Genomic DNA, 20,946 nt, shown 5'->3' on the forward strand with positions numbered 1-20,946 from the left:
ACGAAATCATTTCGTTATTTTAATTCAGTGCGAGTTATATTCTTAAATGATACGTTATAGAAAAACGAACAACTCCTTCATTGCTATTAAGTATCATCCTAGGTTGCACTTAACACATTTCAATTTTACAAAACTTAATGCGAATAACTAACTATATGTTTTAAGTTTTTAGTACAAAAATGTTTTGCTTATTAATTTATTTATTTTATCTAAAAATGTTATATTTAAACAAAGCATATTGTGTTATCATAAAGAATGGTAGAATTTTTATTACGCCTAAAACCATTTATATAGTTTGTGTGTATAACTCAAATACCCATCCATTCATCAATCAGTCTCACATTTTCCTAATCTGATTTAACCTTCATTCGTGAATGTTCCAATGTTTAGGTTTACTTCGCGATGTGACGTTTCTATGGTTGCACGGTCATAAAACCCTGGGCACGGGCCGGGAACCCGTCACCCGTAGATTTAACGAGCATGTGAATTTCTCGTGCAGAGGTAAACATGAACACGTGTTCTCGTTAAGGGGTATTCACCAGCACATGCACAGACGAGTTTGTGTTTTCTTTTTTGCAAACGTTCAAGGCCGGTATTCATAATGCATCTAAATGAAAATTTTCAACGTAGTTAAAAATGCTTGAATGTTAAGATAACTAACAATGACTTCGGACCAAAAACATGAATATAATCAAGAAAAGGTCCAGATAAATAAATGAATAACCGTTGATTTAAAAAAAAAAGGTATTTGAATTTTTTTGTTTATTAAACATATTTTCCCTAAGTAAAAAACTTCTTTAGGACGCTTTATGCGTATGGCCACAGTTTTAATCTCAAACGATGTTCAAACGTAAATTATGCTATTAATGGATTCTAATACCCGCTGTTTTCCTCATTTTGTTATCAAGCGGTTATTGTTTGTTGATATACAATGATTTAAAACTCGTTAAATATGGTACATAGACCTCAAGTTGTGCAAATATGTACACTTGGTTAATCCATATTTAAATCCTTTTAAAGGCTACCGTGTACTTCTTTTGTCAATAGAGAAGTCAAATTAACGTATCAGCTTTGCCTATTCAAACAGTTCAGTGTCAATATCATAACCACCAGATATCACAGATCTTCAATACCCACTCCACACTACGATCGATTATACATCTCATTATAATATCATCAATCTATTAAAAAGAAACTTGTTAATTATGTTTGTGGGACTAACATAATACCATTAAACATTGAAGGAAATTGAGCAATCATAACTAACGTGGATGCAGAAATGCGACACTAGTTGATGTTTTAAAAGAAGAATTAGATTAGAAACTCCAACAATCATAAAGGTTGATAAAGCTCCAGTTAAAAAAAAAAACATCTATAGCATTTACTCAAATGTGTGTGTGTGTTTTGTATTTGTAGATAGGGGGCCTTGATCATAATGAAAGTTTAAAATTAAGTAACCCCATAATTTTCAAATATAAATGTATCATCTGGTCAGGGAATAGTTTAAAAGTGACCTGTGTATTATAAATAGATTTCATTGTTTATTTTTGTTCTATATTTCTATTATGATGAAAAGCATGATTCTAAACGAGGCCAAATTTCCCGGGCTTATCAGGTATCCGAATGATGTAGGGAATACCTTATATGGTGTGCGTGTGACATGCGTTTTAATGACTGAAATTATCTAAGTTTGAAAGTAATTATGGTAACGGAATACGAGTTTCGAGCAAACCTTAAAACGACTGTTTGTTCGTTTTTATTATGATGCGTGAATGATATACTTGACGTCAGGAAGTCGAAAAAAAGGCATGATGACACGGGACTTTTAGAGGTCAACCCTCACACTAAACCTTGGCACGCCAGTATTGTGTACGCCTTACATGATTTGCATGATGTCACCATGACCTCTTGTTTAAACGTCTGGGCTCCCGTTTCAATATCTTAGTGGTAAACCTTACGCTGCATAAGAGAGTTTAGGCTTAAAGGTCTAGTTTAAGATATGTGCATCTCCTGGTAATTGCACTGCTGTCACAGTAGGGGCCAATTTTCTGTGTATTCGTTTATTGCCTCAGGGCCATTTAGGGTCCATTTATATAATAAAAACCCCCAAACTGCACAGCAGAATACTCCGATTGGAGATCTGATAAGACAATAAGGCAATAAGATTAAGATCAATTAACAGTGGTTGTGTACAAATACACGTTTTGTTGTTGTTGTTGTTGTTGTTGTTTTTTTGGGGGGTGGGGGTCACTTATAGAAGGCTTAAACCAGGTCTTTAATCAATATAAATGGCCTCTCGATATTTTATTGAAACTCAGCTTACGCGAAAGGCACAGGGATAGGTATAACCCTTACCCTTACTTTTTTTAAAAGTACGATCTTTATTGAAACGGGACCCAGGTGCTAAATGATGAATGATGAAATATATTGAATTTATTTGCTGTTTTAACGAAACCAACGTTTAATCTTACGTATTTCATATTCAATGAACAACAATAAAGAAACAGAAAATAATTGTAATAGATAGGAATGCTTATATTTCATTTCATGTACTACAAATGTCCACATGCCCTTATACTGTGTGCACACATTAGAGCTATTAATCTCAAACTGTGCTTAAGTAAGTAAAATAATGAACATTGTATGAAAATGTTAATAACAAAGATAAGTGAAGTATAATAATTCAACTAAAATGTGCACGGTTGTGATGTGTTTGTTATTGTAGTTATAGCTCTAGCTGTTTTTGTTGTTCCTGTTTTTTGTTTGTGAATGTAGGCATAAGGTTTCTTATAAGAGACAACTTTAATTCGAGAACAAACTTAAGTTAGATAGTGTTAGCCAGAAGCATGTCATCCATAACTAATACCTCACTGCTCACTTGTTTCATTTCAGAGAAGGAATCATACCGCACAAACTCTCATATAGGTTCGTTTCATGTATGTGAACGCTACACGGGAGACTTGCAGTATCAAATCGGATTGTTCAATATGAATTATAAGTACATGTAGTTGATTATAACGCATTTGTGAGTGTTTCCATAAGAATTTCATGGTATATATATATATATATATATATATATATATATATATATATATATATATATATATATATATATATACCATGAAATTCTTATGGAAACACTCACAAATGCGTTATATATATATATATATATATATATATATATATATACATGTTTCGCTCCCCTGTAGTATATACATGTTTATGTATACATGGTAGAGTCAACGGACAGACACAAACACTGACGCAGTGTTGGAAAAAATACCCAGAACACTAGAACACTGTGAAAAACACCATACAGAAGTAATTTGTAGCTCAGACATTTTGCTTTTCTAAACAGAGAGATGTTCGGCCATCTAAGCAAGCCAGGGCGTCCCTGACAGCGTTAGTGTTTGTGCCTCTGTCATTCTGCAGCAGCTAGGATCATAGTTTCTATTGATGTTTGTTTTCTGAGGCGTTCCTGTTCGTTTACATGTTAAGAAACTTTTTAAAAAGAAAGTGTTTATGCTTTAGATTAGCATTTGTTTACTGTAGAATACTTCGACTATTTCAGTATTATATAACATAGCAGTAGGTTTCAGTCTTGTGACTGGCCAATTTGCGAGCAGAGAATTAAAATGAACGTGGATGAATACTTTAATTTCTTATCTTGCCTATAAGCACTTATTCAATGAAACATTCTTGTATATTTAAGTACGGGTATAAAACATCAAACATGTTCTTTAATAGCCTGTCATGAATTAATTATGGTTGTATGGTATTTTTTTCTTCTCAAAGCAGTGTACGATAAGTACAAGTCATTAATATTACAGCGCTAGCGTGGCGTTATACCTAAATCATTCGGTACCAAGTCTTTTGACTATAAAAATATTGTTACCTTCCGTTGAATTCATTATTATAAAACATAAACTCGTGGAAATGGGCAATAAATCTACCTCGTTAAGAATGTTCATGAATACATCTGAGGAGTAGTTTTAAGTTACAGTATTTTTGCATGTTAACTTTGACTCTCTTATGTAAACAATTACCAAACAATTCTCGTTGAAGCCATGCGAACTCTATGGTACCACAACACGCGCCATTTATTGAGATTAAGATGTTCATTTTGTTTGATAGTGTATCTAATTAATAGGGCGCAATTTTCACGTAGGGCATAAAGGTAATTGCTTTAACGCGGTATCGTTATAATAAGATTATAAATATTCTATAATTCGTTAAAAATATAGAATTATCTATTTATATATTCACACATTCTCTAATTTAAGACTGTTGAAAAACTAGACATGTTTTTTTTGTTTAGCAAGTAAGCAGAATTTCTGCACTATTTTTTCAAGCTGTAGATATTACTCCGCCCTATCACTACAAAGAAGAGCCGTATAAGGGACTACTTCCTGATATACCCGACACTCCACGTGACTACAATTATCGACATGTTCCGGGAAAGGTCGATAAATACCCGAAAATTGGACAAGTGCCAAAGCTACCTCCCCTGCCAAGCATTGAAGAGCAAGAAGGTTCCGTCACGTGACATGTTGTTGTGGCTAATTGACACGCTGTATTCACTCTGTGTATGAACTGTTCACGTGGCTAATCGTTTTGGAAAAAGAAATTACATTATGCAAACTTATTTAGTTTCAGCTTTAAAATTGTGAACTGTCAATATGTACGATTAATGTCGGGCTTCTGGACGAAAATTGTGTATCAAGCGACGTACATGTATATGTGAGTGCTGTGGTGGTTCCGGGCTACTGGTTTTCGTGACATTGCTTATTCGATATGTTTATATTCGATTATTTGCAAACGCTCTAACAGACGCGTGCAGCCTAACTCCAGAGTTGATTGAATGTGTGGCGTGTATTAAACTCACGTAAAATAATTATCACCGAACAATGCATATTATCATTCAAAATCGTCTTTCATTTATTTGATGATACTCATATTGCCATTCATAATTCTGCATATGTACCTGATTTTGAGAGAAGCTGCATATATGCACACTATAGTTGACATTTCTGCTCGAACACAATAAATTATTTTCTAAATTAATCAAACAGATTAATAATAATAAATAATTATAAAATGTTTATTTCCACAAGTTTCTAAGGCATGGTAAAATATCTGCACAAATACTAATTGAAGATAATTATATGGTAGATAAACACTGATAGCCAGGCAAAACAATGTCCCACCCCTACCATGCAGCCCACCTAGCCGCACATTACAATGTTTGTCCCTTACAGAGCACCTGAAGGGGCCGGGCAAGCCGCATGTGAAGAGCAAGGAGTACAACTACCAGCCACGCAACACACAAGAGGTATACACACTTCGCACGAGGTATCATTATATAAATTATTTTGATACAATCGATTAAAAAATGTTTTAGGATATAACGTTACACATCATACAGTCGAAACCCGTTGGCTCAAACTCACAGGGACCGGCGAAAATACTTCGAGCCTCAGAAAAAATCGAGCCAAGCGGGATGGTTTACCTTCGGTTTATAAAGAAATCGGTCCTTTACATCTAGTTCGAGCCAACGAGGATTTCGAGCCAAGCGAGTTCGAGCAAACGGGGTTCGACTCTACGTGTTTTTATTAGCCAAGTACGAGTGATATACATGTTGCAATATAATATATCATATAAATTGATTCATACAAAGGTATATGTCCAATGTATAGCTGTAGTAAAGTGTCTACTCTTTCAGTTGATCGAGGTGATCCGGGAGAAGTTCGGCACGGGCTACTATGGTATCCGGCACTTGTTCCGCTCTAACGATCCTACTGGAAAGGGAGCCGTCTCAAGGTGACCGTCCCATGATATCAGTTTTTAAATAAAATTGCTTCTATGCAATGAGTTAAGACTGATTTGATAAACTCTACTATCTTATGGTGTTGTTAGTAAAAGTAGATAAAGTTTCTGTATTTTTTTGTTATTATATTACAACACTTTCATTTCTCTACTTAATATTTTTATTATTGTTTGTCGTTTTGAATGTAACTGTAAAGTGTATATTTCACATTTTTGATGGGATTAAGCTATGACAATTTCTGATATACATTTATCTAAAGTTTCGTCCTAAGCATATAAGTTAATAGGTGTATAAGGTAGACTCTTCGAGATCGGGCGAGGTAGGCTTTTAAAAGCATACAGTTGAAACCCTTACCTCGATATCTCAGAGACCGGCGAAAATACTTTCAGCCAAGCGGGAATGCTTACAAAAAGTAAAGCAAAATCGGTCCTTTACATCCAGTTTGAGCCAACGAGGAAGTCGAGCCAAGCGATATCGAGCCAACGGGTTTTTACTGTATACGCTTTATGCAATAGTCAATTGTAACCACGCCCTCCAGGTCCGGGGGTATACCGGGGATAGTCGGGGAAATGGGCCGTGTTTTTACCTTCCAGGTGGCCCCGCAGTGCCGGGTGAATGCGGTGGTTTTGTCTTCGCGCCAAATAAAGCGGGAAATTGGCCTAACCTAAGGTCTCTTTGGTTCGGGGGCATTTTGCGGGGATTTTACCAGCAGTTCGTCCCCGCAGGACGGGGATTTTACCCGGGCTTGGCTGGACCGAAAGTCAATGTCTCCGCTATTCCCCGGACCTGGGGGCGTGGTTTCAAGTGACTGGTGCATTGGCATAAGAGCTAAGGGGCAACGTGCTTCGAATACGTGTTGTCGTATCTCTAATGAATCTATTTATTGATTCTTTTTTCTCAGGGAGGCGCTACAGAAGATCCTGTACACGCTGTGTGGCTATATCACCCCGGACCAGTATACCAAACTGCTCAGAGCGTGAGTACTCATGCTTGTTAGCCGTTTCATCGTGTGTTGGTGGTCCTAGGAATATTAAGATTAAAGGCCTAGTTTAAGGAATGTTTGGCATGATAATTCCCTGCTGTGCATCTTCTGCTAATTGCACTGGCGTCACAATAGGAGCCAATTGTATTCGTTTATTAGCTCTGGGCCATTTAGGGTCCATTTCTATAAAAAAAACCAAACTGCACAGCAGGATACTCAGTTCGGAGATATGATAAGAGGGATCAAGGCAAGTAGATTAAGATCAATACACAGAGGTTGTGTACTGTACACAGATTTCGGGGGGGGGGGGGGGGGGGGGGGGGGGGGGCACTTATAGTAGGCTTAAACTAGGCCTTTAAGAACCCTATTCCTGGCCATGATAAAATAATGCAGTTAAATTGAAATACAATGTATTTATCCTGTCAAATTGTAAATGCAACACAAATATGACTCTTTACAGCACAATTTATTCTTGATATTGAAAATAAAATGCTTTCCGAAAAAAAGTTGATTTAGGATTTCTTAACTCAAGCTTGGGTGTTTTAAAATAATTTTTGGAACCATTGGTATTTCTAGCATGCATCTTGAGGGTAAGACTCCGATCAACTTTGACACGTTTGTGCAGTTCTTCAAGGAGACCGAGGTAAGATTCTGTGCAGACAAATTTCCTCTGATTTGTTTTATGTCTTTGTCAGCGTGAGTTAGTTTCCATTGAAAGTTTCTTATGCACCAGTCAGTTGTAACCACCACCCCCACCAGGTCCGGGAGTATACCGGAGAAAGCCGGGGTAATGGGCCGTGTTTTTACCTTTCAGGAAGCCCCGCAGTGCCGGGTGAATGCGGTGGTTTTGTATTCGTGCTACATATAGAGGGGAATGGGCCTGACCTAGGCTCTCTGGGGTGCGGGGGCAATTGGCGGGGATTTTACCATCAGTTCGTCCCCACAGGGCGGGGATTTTACCCTGGGTTGGCTGGACCGAAAGTCAAAGTCCCCGCTATTTCCCGGGTGGGGGCATGGTTACAATTGACTGGTGCATTATATAGTGATAAGAAACTCATTGTGTCACAAAAAATGTCTAATGTGAGAGAATGATTTCACACTTCTATTATCATATCAGCGGTGCGATCGGATAGCGGTAGCAACACTATAAGTCGTATCACAGACAGCAGGGCCTTTTCGGCCACTGAGTTAGTTTGTTAGTATAACTATATAATAGGATTTCGGGCGAGAAAATATTAGATCGTCTTAAAGTGTCACTCTTACTAAAAATCAATACATACACATTATAACAAACCTAAATTTGAGTGATAAACCTCTAAATGAAAAATATTCATAACTGATTTAGTACCTGAAAACGCAAAAATATTAAATGATTGGTGAGTGCTAAAAGAATTACTGTGATCTACTATTGTCTCATAAGGTAGAAATACCGTGTTTTCTGCACCTTTCTTTCAAATTGAACTCAGTATCCTTCATAAGAACCATAGTTTCCGACATTTATTTATACGTTTTGGTTTATTAAAACATTTATATTAATTGTGGTAAAACTTATTTGGGAGTATGAGTGCATCTTTAATTGTTTTGTCAAACAGGTCTCGCGTCTTACCAGAACAAAAGTGAAATTGTTTGTTTAGAGCATGAAATCGCAAAAAATCTTGCACCGGTTACAAATACGATCCGGGTTGTTTTTTAAAGGAATGTCAGTACATCGTTTAAGGGCTTGTTTATCGTTTTGTTATATGAACGAACCGTACAATGTTGTTAGTAAACACAGCTATTAATCGGTCCGTATATTTTATGGTTCTTATATGGTCATATATACTTGGGCTATTGTCCTTTTACAGCAGCAGAAACTCCTGTAATGGCGATGTAAAATCGTAACAAAGAACGTTCCTTGTTTTATTGCTTTGCAATTTTGAATACAAGACTTGTAAAGGTATTAAAAATATCAATTATGCCGTTAAACATGAAACTAAAGCTATAATATTTTATATAAGTTATGATATTTTGAAATGTTCACAGTAAGTTTACTTGTCGAATACAAAAGTCTCAAACAGACAATGATTTTAACTTCTATGCAATGAAATTCACAATTCAGACAAAAACAATTCCTGCAGGTGCAAACAGAATGACAACTGCGTAGATTATGGACACATGAGAAGTATTGTAAAATCTAAGGTTAATCAGTACATGTCTCCATTTACCCCCCCCCCCCCCCCCCCTATCGTACTGGTTATATCCTGCCCCATGTCTTATCCCGTGTAGGACATGTTACCAGCCTATCGTACTGGTTATATCATTCTCTAACATTTCCCTACACCTGTTTGGCATGTACGCAGGCTATCGTACTGGTTATACCATTCTCCAACATGTCCCTACCCCTCTCGTGCATGTACCCAGCCTATCGTATTGGGTATACCATTCTCCAACATTTCCCTACCCCTCTAGTGCATGTACCCCGCCTATCGAACTGGGTATACCATTCTACAGCATTTTCCTACCCATCTAGTGCATGTATCCTTCTATCCTACTGGGTATACCATTCTCCAACATGTCCCTAACCCTCTAGTGCATGTATTCTGCCTATCGTACTGGGTATACCGTTCTCCAACATGTCCCTACCCCTCTAGCGCATGTACGCTGGCTATCGTACTGGTTATACCATTCTCCTACATGTCCCTACCCCTCTGGCGCATGTACCCCGCCTATCGTACTGGTTATACCATTCTCCAACATGTCCCTACCCCTCTGGTGCATGTATTCCGCCTATCGTACTGGGTATACCATTCTCCAACATGTCACTACCCATCTAGTGCATGTATCCTTCTATCCTACTGGGTATACCATTCACCAACATGTCCCTACCCCTCTGGTGCATGTACCCCGCCTATCGTACTGGTTATACCATTCTCCAACATGTTCCTGCCCCTCTAGCGCATGTACCCCGCCTATCGTACTGGGTATACCATTCTCCAACATGACCCTCACACTCTAGCGCATGTACCCCGCCTATCGTACTGGTTATACCATTCTCCAACATGTCCCTGCCCCTCTAGCGCATGTACCCCGCCTATCGTACTGGGTATACCATTCTCCAACATGTCCCTACCCCTCTGGTGCATGTACCCCGCCTATCGTACTGGGTATACCATTCTCCAACATGTCCCTACCCCTCTAGTGCATGTATCCCGCCTATCGTACTGGGTATACCATTCTCCAACATGTCCCTACCCCTCTAGTGCATGTACCGCGCCTATCGTACTGGTTATACCATTCTCCAACATGTCCCTACCCCTCTGGTGCATGTATCCCGCCTATCGTACTGGTTATACCATTCTCCAACATGTCCCTACACCTCTGGTGCATGTACCCAGCCTATCGTACTGGGTATACCATTCTCCAACATGTCCCTACCCCTCTGGTGCATGTACCCCGCCTATCGTACTGGGTATACCATTCTCCAACATGTCCCTTACCCTCTGGCGCATGTACCCCGCATATCGTACTGGGTATACCATTCTCCAACATGTCCCTACCCCTCTGGCGCATGTACCCCGCCTATCGTACTGGGTAAACCATTCCCAACATGTCCCTACCCCTCTGGTGCATGTACCCCGCCTATCGTACTGGGTATACCATTCCCAACATGTCCCTACCCCTCTGGTGCATGTACTCCGCCTATCGTACTGGGTATACCATTCTCCAACATGTCCCTAACCCTCTAGTGCATGTATCCCGCCTATCGTACTGGGTATACCATTCTCCAACATGTCCCTACCCCTCTGGTGCATGTACCCCGCCTATCGTACTGGGTATACCATTCTCCAACATGTCCCTACCTCTCTGGTGCATGTACCCCGCCTATCGTACTGGGTATACCATTCTCCAACATGTCCCTACCCCTCTGGTGCATGTACCCCGCCTATCGTACTGGTTATACCATTCTCCAACAACATGTCCCTACCCCTCTGGTGCATGTACCCCGCCTATCGTATTGGGTATACCATTCTCCAACATGTCCCTACCCCTCTGGTGCATGTACCCCGCATATCGTACTGGGTATACCATTCTCCAACATGTCCCTACCCCTCTGGTGCATGTACCCCGCCTATCGTACTGGGTATACCATTCTACAGCATTTCCCTACCCATCTAGTGCATGTATCCACCTATCCTACTGGTTATACCATTCTCCAACATGTCCCTTACCCTCTAGTGCATGTACCCCGCCTATCGTACTGGGTATACCATTCTCCAACATGTCCCTACCCCTCTGGTGCATGTACCCCGCCTATCGTACTGGGTATACCATTCTCCAACATGTCCCTACCCCTCTGGTGCATGTACCCCGCCTATCGTACTGGGTATACCATTCTCCAACATGTCCCTACCCCTCTGGTGCATGTACCCCGCCTATCGAACTGGGTATACCATTCTCCAACATGTCCCTACCCCTCTAGTGCATGTACCCCGCCTATCGAACTGGGTATACCATTCTACAGCATTTCCATACCCATCTAGTGCATGTATCCTTCTATCCTACTGGGTATACCATTCTCCAACATGTCCCTACCCCTCTGGTGCATGTACCCCGCCTATCGTACTGGGTATACCATTCTCCAACATGTCCCTACCCCTCTGGTGCATGTACCCCGCCTATCGTACTGGGTATACCATTCTCCAACATGTTCCTACCCCTCTGGTGCATGTATCCTTCTATCCTACTGGGTATACCATTCCCAACATGTCCCTACCCCTCTGGTGCATGTACCCAGCCTATCGAACTGGGTATACCATTCTCCAACATGTCCCTACCTCTCTGGTGCATGTACCCCGCCTATCGAACTGGGTATACCATTCTCCAACATGTCCCTACCCCTCTGGTGCATGTACCCCGCCTATCGTACTGGTTATACCATTCTCCAACATGTCCCTACCCCTCTGGTGCATGTATCCCGCCTATCGTACTGGGTATACCATTCTCCAACATGTCCCTACCCCTCTGGTGCATGTATCCCGCCTATCGTACTGGGTATACCATTCTCCAACATGTCCCTACCCCTCTGGTGCATGTATCCCGCCTATCGTACTGGGTATACCATTCTCCAACATGTCCCTACCCCTCCAGCGCATGTACCCCGCCTATCGTACTGGGTATACCATTCTCCAACATGTCCCTACCCCTTTGGCGCATGTACCCCGCCTATCGTACTGGTTATACCGTTCTCCAACATGTCCCTGCCCCTCTGGCGCATGAACCCCGCCTATCGTACTGGGTATACCGTTCTCCAACATGTCCCTACCCCTTTGGCGCATGTACCCCGCCTATCGTACTGGTTATACCGTTCTCCAACATGTCCCTGCCCCTCTGGCGCATGTATCCCGCCTATCGTACTGGGTATACCATTCTCCAACATGTCCCTACCCCTCTGGTGCATGTACCCCGCCTATCGAACTGGGTATACCATTCTCCAACATGTCCCTACCCCTCTGGTGCATGTATCCCGCCTATCGTACTGGGTATACCATTATCCAACATGTCCCTACCCCTCTGGTGCATGTACCCAGCCTATCGTACTGGGTATACCATTCTCCAACATGTCCCTACCCCTCTGGTGCATGTACCCCGCCTATCGAACTGGGTATACCATTCTCCAACATGTCCCTACCCCTCTGGTGCATGTACCCCGCCTATCGTACTGGGTATACTATTCTCCAACATGTCCCTACCCCTCTGGTGCATGTATCCCGCCTATCGTACTGGGTATACCATTCCCAACATGTCCCTACCCCTCTGGTGCATGTATCCCGCCTATCGTACTGGGTATACCATTCCCAACATGTCTCTACCCCTCTGGTGCATGTACCCCGCCTATCGTACTGGGTATACCATTCTCCAACATGTCCCTACCCCTCTGGTGCATGTACCCCGCCTATCGTACTGGGTATACCATTTTCCAACATGTCCCTACCCCTCTGGTGCATGTATCCCGCCTATCGTACTGGGTATACCATTCTCCAACATGTCCCTACCCCTCTGGTGCATGTACCCCGCCTATCGTACTGGGTATACCATTCTCCAACATGTCCCTACCCCTCTGGTGCATGTACCCCGCCTATCGTACTGGGTATACCATTCTCCAACATGTCCCTACCCCTCTGGTGCATGTACCCCGCCTATCGTACTGGTTATACCATTCTCCAACATGTCCCTACCCCTCTGGTGCATGTACCCCGCCTATTGAACTGGGTATACCATTCTACAGCATTTCCCTACCCCTCTAGTGCATGTATCCTTCTATCCTACTGGGTATACCATTCCCAACATGTCCCTACCCCTCTTATTCATGACCCCACCTATCCTACTGGGTATACCATTCTCCAACATTTCCCAAACCCCCTAGAGTACATAACCCCGCCTATCGTACTGGGTATACCATTCTCAAACTTTTCCCTAACCCCCTAGATGCCTCACCTCATGCCCAACCTATCTCCCACGCTGTAGGATATACCCAGCTTATCGTAATGGTTACCTCATGCCCATACTGTCTCCCACTCTGTAGGATATACCCAGCCTATCGCACTGGTTGCCTCATGCCCAACCTATCTCCCCTCTGTAGGATATACCCAGCCTATCGTACTGGTTGCCTCATGCCCAACCTATCTCTCCCGCTGTAGGATATACCCAGCTGATCGTAATGGTTACCTCATGCCCAACCTATCTCTCCCGCTGTAGGATATACCCAGCTGATCGTAATGGTTGCCTCATGCCCAACCTATCTCTCCCGCTGTAGGATATACCCAGCTGATCGTAATGGTTGCCTTATGCCCAACCTATCTCTCCCGCTGTAGGATATACCCAGCTGATCGTAATGGTTACCTCATGCCCAACCTATCTCTCCCGCTGTAGGATATACCCAGCCAATCGAACTGGTTGCCTCATGCCCAGCCGATATCTCCCTCTGTAGGATATACCCAGCCTATCGTAATGGTTACCTCATGCCCAACCTATCTACCCTCTGTAGGATATACCCAGCCTATCGTACTGGTTGCCTCATGCCCAACCTATCTCTCCCGCTGTAGGATATACCCAGCTTATCGTAATGGTTACCTCATGCCCAACCTATCTCTCCCGCTGTAGGATATACCCAGCTTATCGTTATGGTTACCTCATGCCCATACTATCTCCCACTCTGTAGGATATACCCAGCTTATCGTAATGGTTACCTCATGCCCAACCTATCTCCCACTTGTAGGATATACCCAGCTTATCGTAATGGTTACCTCATGCCCAACCTATCTCCTACTTGTAGGATATACCCAGCTTATCGTGATGGTTACCTCATGCCAAAACTATCTCCCACTCTGTAGGATATACCCAGCTTATCGTAATGGTTACCTCATGCCCATACTATCTCCCATTTTGCCCATTCTATCCTACTGGATATCGTTAATGCACAATCTTTCCCATTGTAAGATGTACCCATTCTATCGTACTGGATATCTCATACCTCACCATCTCTCCCATTGTTAGATGTACCCATTTTATCGATCTGAATATCTCATGCACCATCCCCTTCCCATACAGGACAAGAAGAACTGGGTTAGTGCCTTGCAGACGGCACCCCTGCACCAGGCGGATCCAAGCTACCCGGAAGTGTATCTCCGGCGGACGGACATGCGCGTACACGATCCCTACACATCCATGCCTTTCTCGGATGCCATATTTAAAGAGAAGTGCAAGTCCAAGTATGTACATGCAGCTATTTAAAATGTGGTAGTGATACTCACATACTGTCATTTAAAATAGACAATATGGAACCAAAGCATGCTGTTCTTTTTTTTGTTATACAAGAAACCATACGAACTTTTCCCGTTAGGTATGAGAATGTGTTGTATTACTGAACTAAGTTTTGTTTAAACTCATCTATCCTACAACGATTGTGAAACATGTTATTTTAACATTATATTAATCACTCTCGTTTGTACGATGTAACGCGAGCGCGTGGTCTTGCGTTGTGAATAAAAGCGAAGTATCCGGATTTAATATTACAAACCAAGCTTCCATGCGCCAAGGCCGGGAATCGAAGCCGGGTGCCTAGGTGAGAAGCGCGTGCGCTAACCACTGCGATTGCCGGACAACCCTGTTATTTAACGTATTTAATTCTGGATATGAATGCATCAAACATACTTTATTTCAGGAATTTTGACGCGCGGCGCGTGTTTCCGGCGGCGGTGTTCGAGGCAGGGGGTCTGATTTTGCCGCCTCAGTTGCGGGAGGCACACGCCACGCTCGGCATTTACATGACGGACGAAGATTTCAGCAAACTTTGGCAGAGGTCAGTACTGAATGCCCTGAAGCACAGGGAAATAGTGTGGTGCACGAGCAGTATTGCCGTACATCTCTTACACATTATCAAGTCTCTGTTGTATGTTAAAGCTGCACTCTCAAGATATACCGTTTTTACAACTTTTTTATTTTTTGCCTTGGAATGAGCAATCTTTTGCGTAAATATCGGCAAACCAATGATGAAGGACTGCTGACAAAAGATCAGATCGCAGATTTTCATTTTTCCGTGTTTTATGTTTTATGGCTTAAACTAACGGTTTAAGAAAAATGCACAAAACATATTTTTTTGAACTGAAATATAAAAATCGGCTCGTTCCAAGACAAAAAAAAATTAAAAAAGTTGTCAAAGCGTTTAATCTGTGGGAGTGCAGCTTTAAACAGGCCGTTTACCAAGTACCAATTTCGGTACGACTGCTTTACAAAGAAAGAGTTCGTGACGCCTAATAAAGGTGTTAAAAGAAGGAGAGGTAAGATCTTGTGTCTTTTTACTTCTAAAGATTCAATTACAGGAAAATGCCGACAATACAACAAACGAAGGTCGATAAAAGTATAAAGCAACGTGTATACTAGTATTGATTATAGATTTTATTTAAATTACATCAGTATATTCTGTAAATTACTTAAATCGTTTAATAGTTTTATTAACGTGAATGAAACTAGGTTAGTGAATACCTCAGTCAACAAATAAAATTATTGAAAAATATTAAATTTCCATTAATATCTGCAACTTCTTCTGGTATTAATCTGCAATATGATTGAGAACAGTGGTTGAAAAAGAACACTACAAGCCTGTAGGCTCTGAACTCGAGAGGGTCTGATTAAACGCACTAAATATATACACTGCGTATATAATATATTTCAAAAGAAAATAAAATCTCTTTATAGTTTAGGTTTTTAGATGTCTTCATTGAAACTGGAAAATATATTGTATAATAAATTACTTAAGATAGGGATCGATATTATGTGATGTGTTTTTTTTCAAATAATGATCTATGCTCTATCTGTTATCAAAACCAATATGTACTCTGTAATATATAGTTCAAAATTGTAAAATGTCTTATTTTCTTCAGTAGATTCATATTGAGCATTTATTGTGAGGGAATACCAGCTTCCCTTTGATTTTATAAGCTTCTGTAACGGCCTTAATATTGATATCAGTTTGCTGATTAGTATTCCTCCATTGACCCTTCTCCCTTCCAGGTACGATAAGGAAGGGACGGGCGCCCTGCACCGAGACGACTTCTTCCGCGCGTGCGGACTGAATGCTCAGGGCCGACCACGCCAGGCACCGCCCTACACACCCCGGGGAGCGGCATATCCGCGGCCCCGCCCCCACTCCGAGATAGGCAACACCGCGTGCAGCTCGGGTAATTCCGCGATGGGACTGCGGAAAAACGTCAAGACGAACGGAGATTTGACGGACCGAACGGCCGTTAATCTTGCAGACACAACCGGTTCTCGGGAGAACAGACAACATATAGACATCCCGACCGGCGCGCAAGAGGCGGTAGCCCCCGCGGGCCGAGACTTGACAGAAAAGGACAAAGGTGTCGGGAAGCCAGATGCAGTGGCAAACACGGAAAAAAAGATTGATATAAAGAAACTGCCAAAACAAATTCCAAAGCTAGAGAACATAATTGATTGTCTGCATTATAAGGTAATAGGCATGTTTAATTTTGAATGTAATCGTAAGAGGAGCATTGGAAAACTGCACTGTACCAATTTGTAAAAAGGTTACGACCTGTAACTGCTTTACTCTATTATACGAACATATATTTAAGCAGCAGTGATGAATCTAATATAACATTGGTAGGACACAAAAAAACGTAGAAGATACGTGTTTCTGACAGAAAACGAAAGTAATTATAATGCAATTGACCGTGACCATTATTTGAATAAAATCGTGCATCACCCTCCATTTACATCCCGCACTCCATTTTCTTTGTTTAAGTTTGAAGAGGGCTACCAGTCGCTGTTGACGGCCTTCCAGCTGTTCGACTTCCTTAATGACGGCTGGGTCTCAAGGATCGACTTCCGCCGAGTACTTGCGGAGTTCGCCCTCCCAATCTCACCCACCGAGCTCGACCACTTCCTTAAGAGGTAGATCTGTTTTAAACGATGATTGGCTGTCAATATATAGTGATGAACCATTTTGGTGGCTATATGAAATATCCTTGCCGTCGTTGATATTGTTGCTGCCCCTTCTGATGACAACGACGACGTCACCGGCGACGACAACGACAATATGGATGCGTCTTTAAGGCTCTATTACCATCGTGTGTGTTTCAGGAGTGGGCTACGGCCAGTCAAAGGGCAAGTGAACTACCGTGAGTTCCTGGGCCGCTACCAGGCAAAGTCAATGCAGGCACTCACTGCCAGGGCCGCAACAGACTCGCAGACGTAAGTACAAATATACGAAACCTATATGTTATATATGACCCTTAAACTGTTGGCAGTTTCATTTAGTTGATGTTAGCGGTTAGGTATACCGGATGGTAAAGGTATACTACAGTTCTGGTGATTCTTGCGATTTGTATTATAATGGGCGTCATCCTTAAAGTCAGCCAAGCACAAATGCTTCTTAAAACCTTATACAAAACAATTAATTAATTAGTGCCCCTCTTTCTGTGCTGTACATTCGATAACTTAATCAGTGCGAAAGAAAACTGTCAAATAAAGCAACACAAAAGGAAATGAAATTGATTTGGAAAATAAACTGTATTTTTAAACGAAAATGCTTCATCAACTGTATGCAAGTAGCATCAAATATATATACATTGTATATTGATATAGCTACTTTCGATCTTAGCAAGAAATAGGGTGTTATTCGGCCGAGCGTTTGATAACGTCATACATTTCAGTACCTATTTTACTTTTTATTAAATAGTCTTGGCTGTCTTTAACTGTAACTATGCTTATTTAAGTTTCTAAGTACAATTAGAGTATTGTATAGGTATTGTTTACGTTATTTACTTCGTGTATAATGTATACTTAGGGTACACGCGGACGGCGGGTCGGGGGCAGACGGGATGTCGGCGGAATTGCTAGAGGCACGCCTGGTAGACTTCCTTCACGGCGATTTAATAAAGCTCATTGCGCACTTCCGGTAATATACATTGGGTCATGATATTAAACTAATATTTTCAAACTTTTTCTCCTTAATAAGTATCATTTTATTCATAACTTACTGCTTAACATTCAACTTACCCTACAAGAAGTATTACCAAATTTGATACATGCTTGTATTATCATGCATCAATCCCTGTTATAACGCCCGTTGTCCACACTTTGTTACAGGCGGTGTGACCGGTATAACCTACACGTGGTTACGGCACACGAGTTCCGGGCGGCCATAGAGGCACGACTGGGGTACGCCATGACAGAGCAACAATGGGAAACCATACGACAAGAAGCTGGCACAGACAGGGACGGACTCCTGCAGTACACTAAGTTCATTGACCTGTTCGACGTGACGTAAGTAAAGTTGATTTACTAAAGTCGCGAATATCGAGCCAAGCGGGAATGATTACAAAGAGTAAAACAAAATCGGTCCTTTACATCCAGTTCGAGCCAACGAAGAAAAGTCGAGCCAAGCGATATCGAGCGGGTTTCGACTGTATATAAAAAATATGTCTAAATTATCAGAAATACCAGAACAATTCCGTATATAAATAGATAGATAGTATTTGAATATGTTACTTATACTTACTCTCTACTAGTTAATGAAGAACTAGCGTTCACCTTTGCATGGCTGTTTATGTTGTATATAAACAGGCCAGGGTCGTGGAACCTGCGGGCAGAGGGCGGTATCCAGGTGGCACAGGTTCCCGCAGTCGATCTTCCCGTGCCGCCACAGGTAGACCGCCTGCGGGAGCGCGCCAAGACAGAGATGGTGCCTCCTCCACAACAGCCACCAGCCGACAATAAGGACAGCGTCCGCTCGTTGGATGAGGTAGAGTTGAATCTCAGACATTTTAAGTTGTATGGAAGGCTAACGTCATCCTATTTCATTACAGTTTCAGAGAAACAATTTGCAAATGCCAAAATTTATAAACTGTTATCTTATATTCTGAATCAACTTCATTCAATTGTCTTTCTGTGTTTTAACGTCGTTCTCGGCTATGTTCAACAGTATGCGCGCAAAAGAGAGAAAATGGTAAGAATATTAAAAGTGAAACACGTCAATCTGTTGGAGCTGTATTCTCTATAGGTTTAAAATGTTTAACATACTTGTAGTATGACGATGAAACAGGGTCATAGTAAACAGATATAACGACTTTCTTTATTAAAGTTAGGACTGTCAGTCTGCGACTTCATCATACGTATAGTATTACTTTGACATTTCTTTTTAAAACATTAAATCCGCAAAATATTTTCATCGCAGAGTATATATGTTGACGTTTTTTCATTATAATGTTTATAGCATTCTAATTTGCATTGTCTTAGATAGAGAAAAAGTGAAAACCAAGATTTGATGTTTGATTGTTCTTGATCAAAAATACCCATCCAATATCCTAATAGATACACCCCTTGGTGAACTAAAGTCTATTTAACAAACCAAACCATATCCTTACAACTTATTTAACGCTGATTTCCTTTTTAATACCCCTAAAATTACACTCTCCTATCCAAGCTGTTCATTGTTATGAAAAGTCTTGTCAGTCGAGGCAAATGGTAAACATGTGTGACTACAAGCTGAAGGCCATAAGCGTCTTGTCTGAAACAAGCGAGTGTCATCTTATATGAATCCCGTATAGAAACAAATAAATAATAAAATAATGAGAATATGTGTATTGGTCGATTAATTTTCAAATAAAAATTATTTGAAATATTTTTATTAGAATGGATGGGTACATGTCACAAATGAAACGCAAATAGCTGAAAATAAGGAAGAGGCCAATTGTAGAGAATCTTTCTGTAAACTTTTGTATTATTTTCCTTTACGAATGAAATACATAAAAAGTCGTATTCAGTTTAGGTTAAAGGTTGAACCATTATCTGCAAAATTGAATCTTGCATCATCTAAGTACTCTTCTGCTGAGATTGTGTTTCTTCACCTATTCTGCACAATACCATTACAGTATACAGTAGAACCCCGTTGGTTCGAACTCTCTTGGCTCGAATCTTCGTTGGCTCGAACTGAATATAAAGGACCAATAGCTTTATACTGGAGTTAAGTATGCCCGCTAAGCTTAAAATTTCCCAGACTCGAGGTATTTTCGCCGGTCCCTGGTAGTTCGAGCCAACGGGGTTTAACTGTATATAATACTATATATCATGTATTCCAACTTTGCAATTGCCGTTTGTGTTTGATACTAGTTTAAATTATTTCTCTTGAGTATGATTTTAGATATGAATACGGTCAGGTGCAATGATTTGTTTCATCATAAACCTAACAAGAAACGCGTTTGTTTCACCGACTTTAACCATACAGTGGATGACATGGTGACAGTGTTCTAATATTTACAGCTGACGGCTCGACTAGATGAGTTGTTCAAAAACAGATTTCACACGTTTGACAAGGTAAGACAACACTTTATTGCCGTAGCTCCAGTAAAATATGACCATAAAATTGGGTATGCAAGATTTAATCAACACGCGATTAAATACACTCTAAGGCATAAAAGACGAAATTTCATTAATAAATTATATTATGTTTACAATATCATAAAATAACAATAAGTGACTTTATGCAGTTGACACCGACATAACGTATTAACCCCGAAACGATGTAAACAATTATTATGTATTTTTGAATGTTTCTTGTAATATCATAGTTATAAAGTTT

At 41.0% G+C, this 20,946-nt stretch overlaps 1 protein-coding gene across 9 annotated transcripts in view; it reads left to right on the forward strand.

The window, feature by feature from the left end:
* LOC128238962 (EF-hand calcium-binding domain-containing protein 6-like) overlaps positions 1-20,946 on the forward strand; it is a 31,440-nt gene that overhangs the window by 1,060 nt on the left and 9,434 nt on the right. For 6 of the 9 annotated variants that reach the window (XM_052955322.1, XM_052955321.1, XM_052955325.1 and 3 more), the window contains exons 2-16: positions 2,893-2,925; positions 4,353-4,532; positions 5,259-5,332; positions 5,723-5,820; positions 6,729-6,803; positions 7,386-7,452; positions 14,397-14,557; positions 15,010-15,147; positions 16,359-16,815; positions 17,110-17,258; positions 17,448-17,558; positions 18,154-18,264; positions 18,456-18,632; positions 18,933-19,110; positions 20,628-20,681. In XM_052955322.1, coding sequence (XP_052811282.1) covers positions 2,893-2,925; positions 4,353-4,532; positions 5,259-5,332; positions 5,723-5,820; positions 6,729-6,803; positions 7,386-7,452; positions 14,397-14,557; positions 15,010-15,147; positions 16,359-16,815; positions 17,110-17,258; positions 17,448-17,558; positions 18,154-18,264; positions 18,456-18,632; positions 18,933-19,110; positions 20,628-20,681 — 2,063 coding nt within the window. Of the gene's footprint in view, positions 1-390; positions 502-2,892; positions 2,926-4,352; positions 4,533-5,258; positions 5,333-5,722; positions 5,821-6,728; positions 6,804-7,385; positions 7,453-14,396; positions 14,558-15,009; positions 15,148-16,358; positions 16,816-17,109; positions 17,259-17,447; positions 17,559-18,153; positions 18,265-18,455; positions 18,633-18,932; positions 19,111-20,627; positions 20,682-20,946 lie in introns of all 9 variants that reach the window. The other 3 variants (XM_052955327.1, XM_052955323.1, XM_052955328.1) reach the window with 3 other exon arrangements.

The sequence above is a fragment of the Mya arenaria genome, chromosome 6 (genome assembly GCF_026914265.1).
Source record: "Mya arenaria isolate MELC-2E11 chromosome 6, ASM2691426v1".
NCBI lineage: Eukaryota > Metazoa > Mollusca > Bivalvia > Myida > Myidae > Mya > Mya arenaria.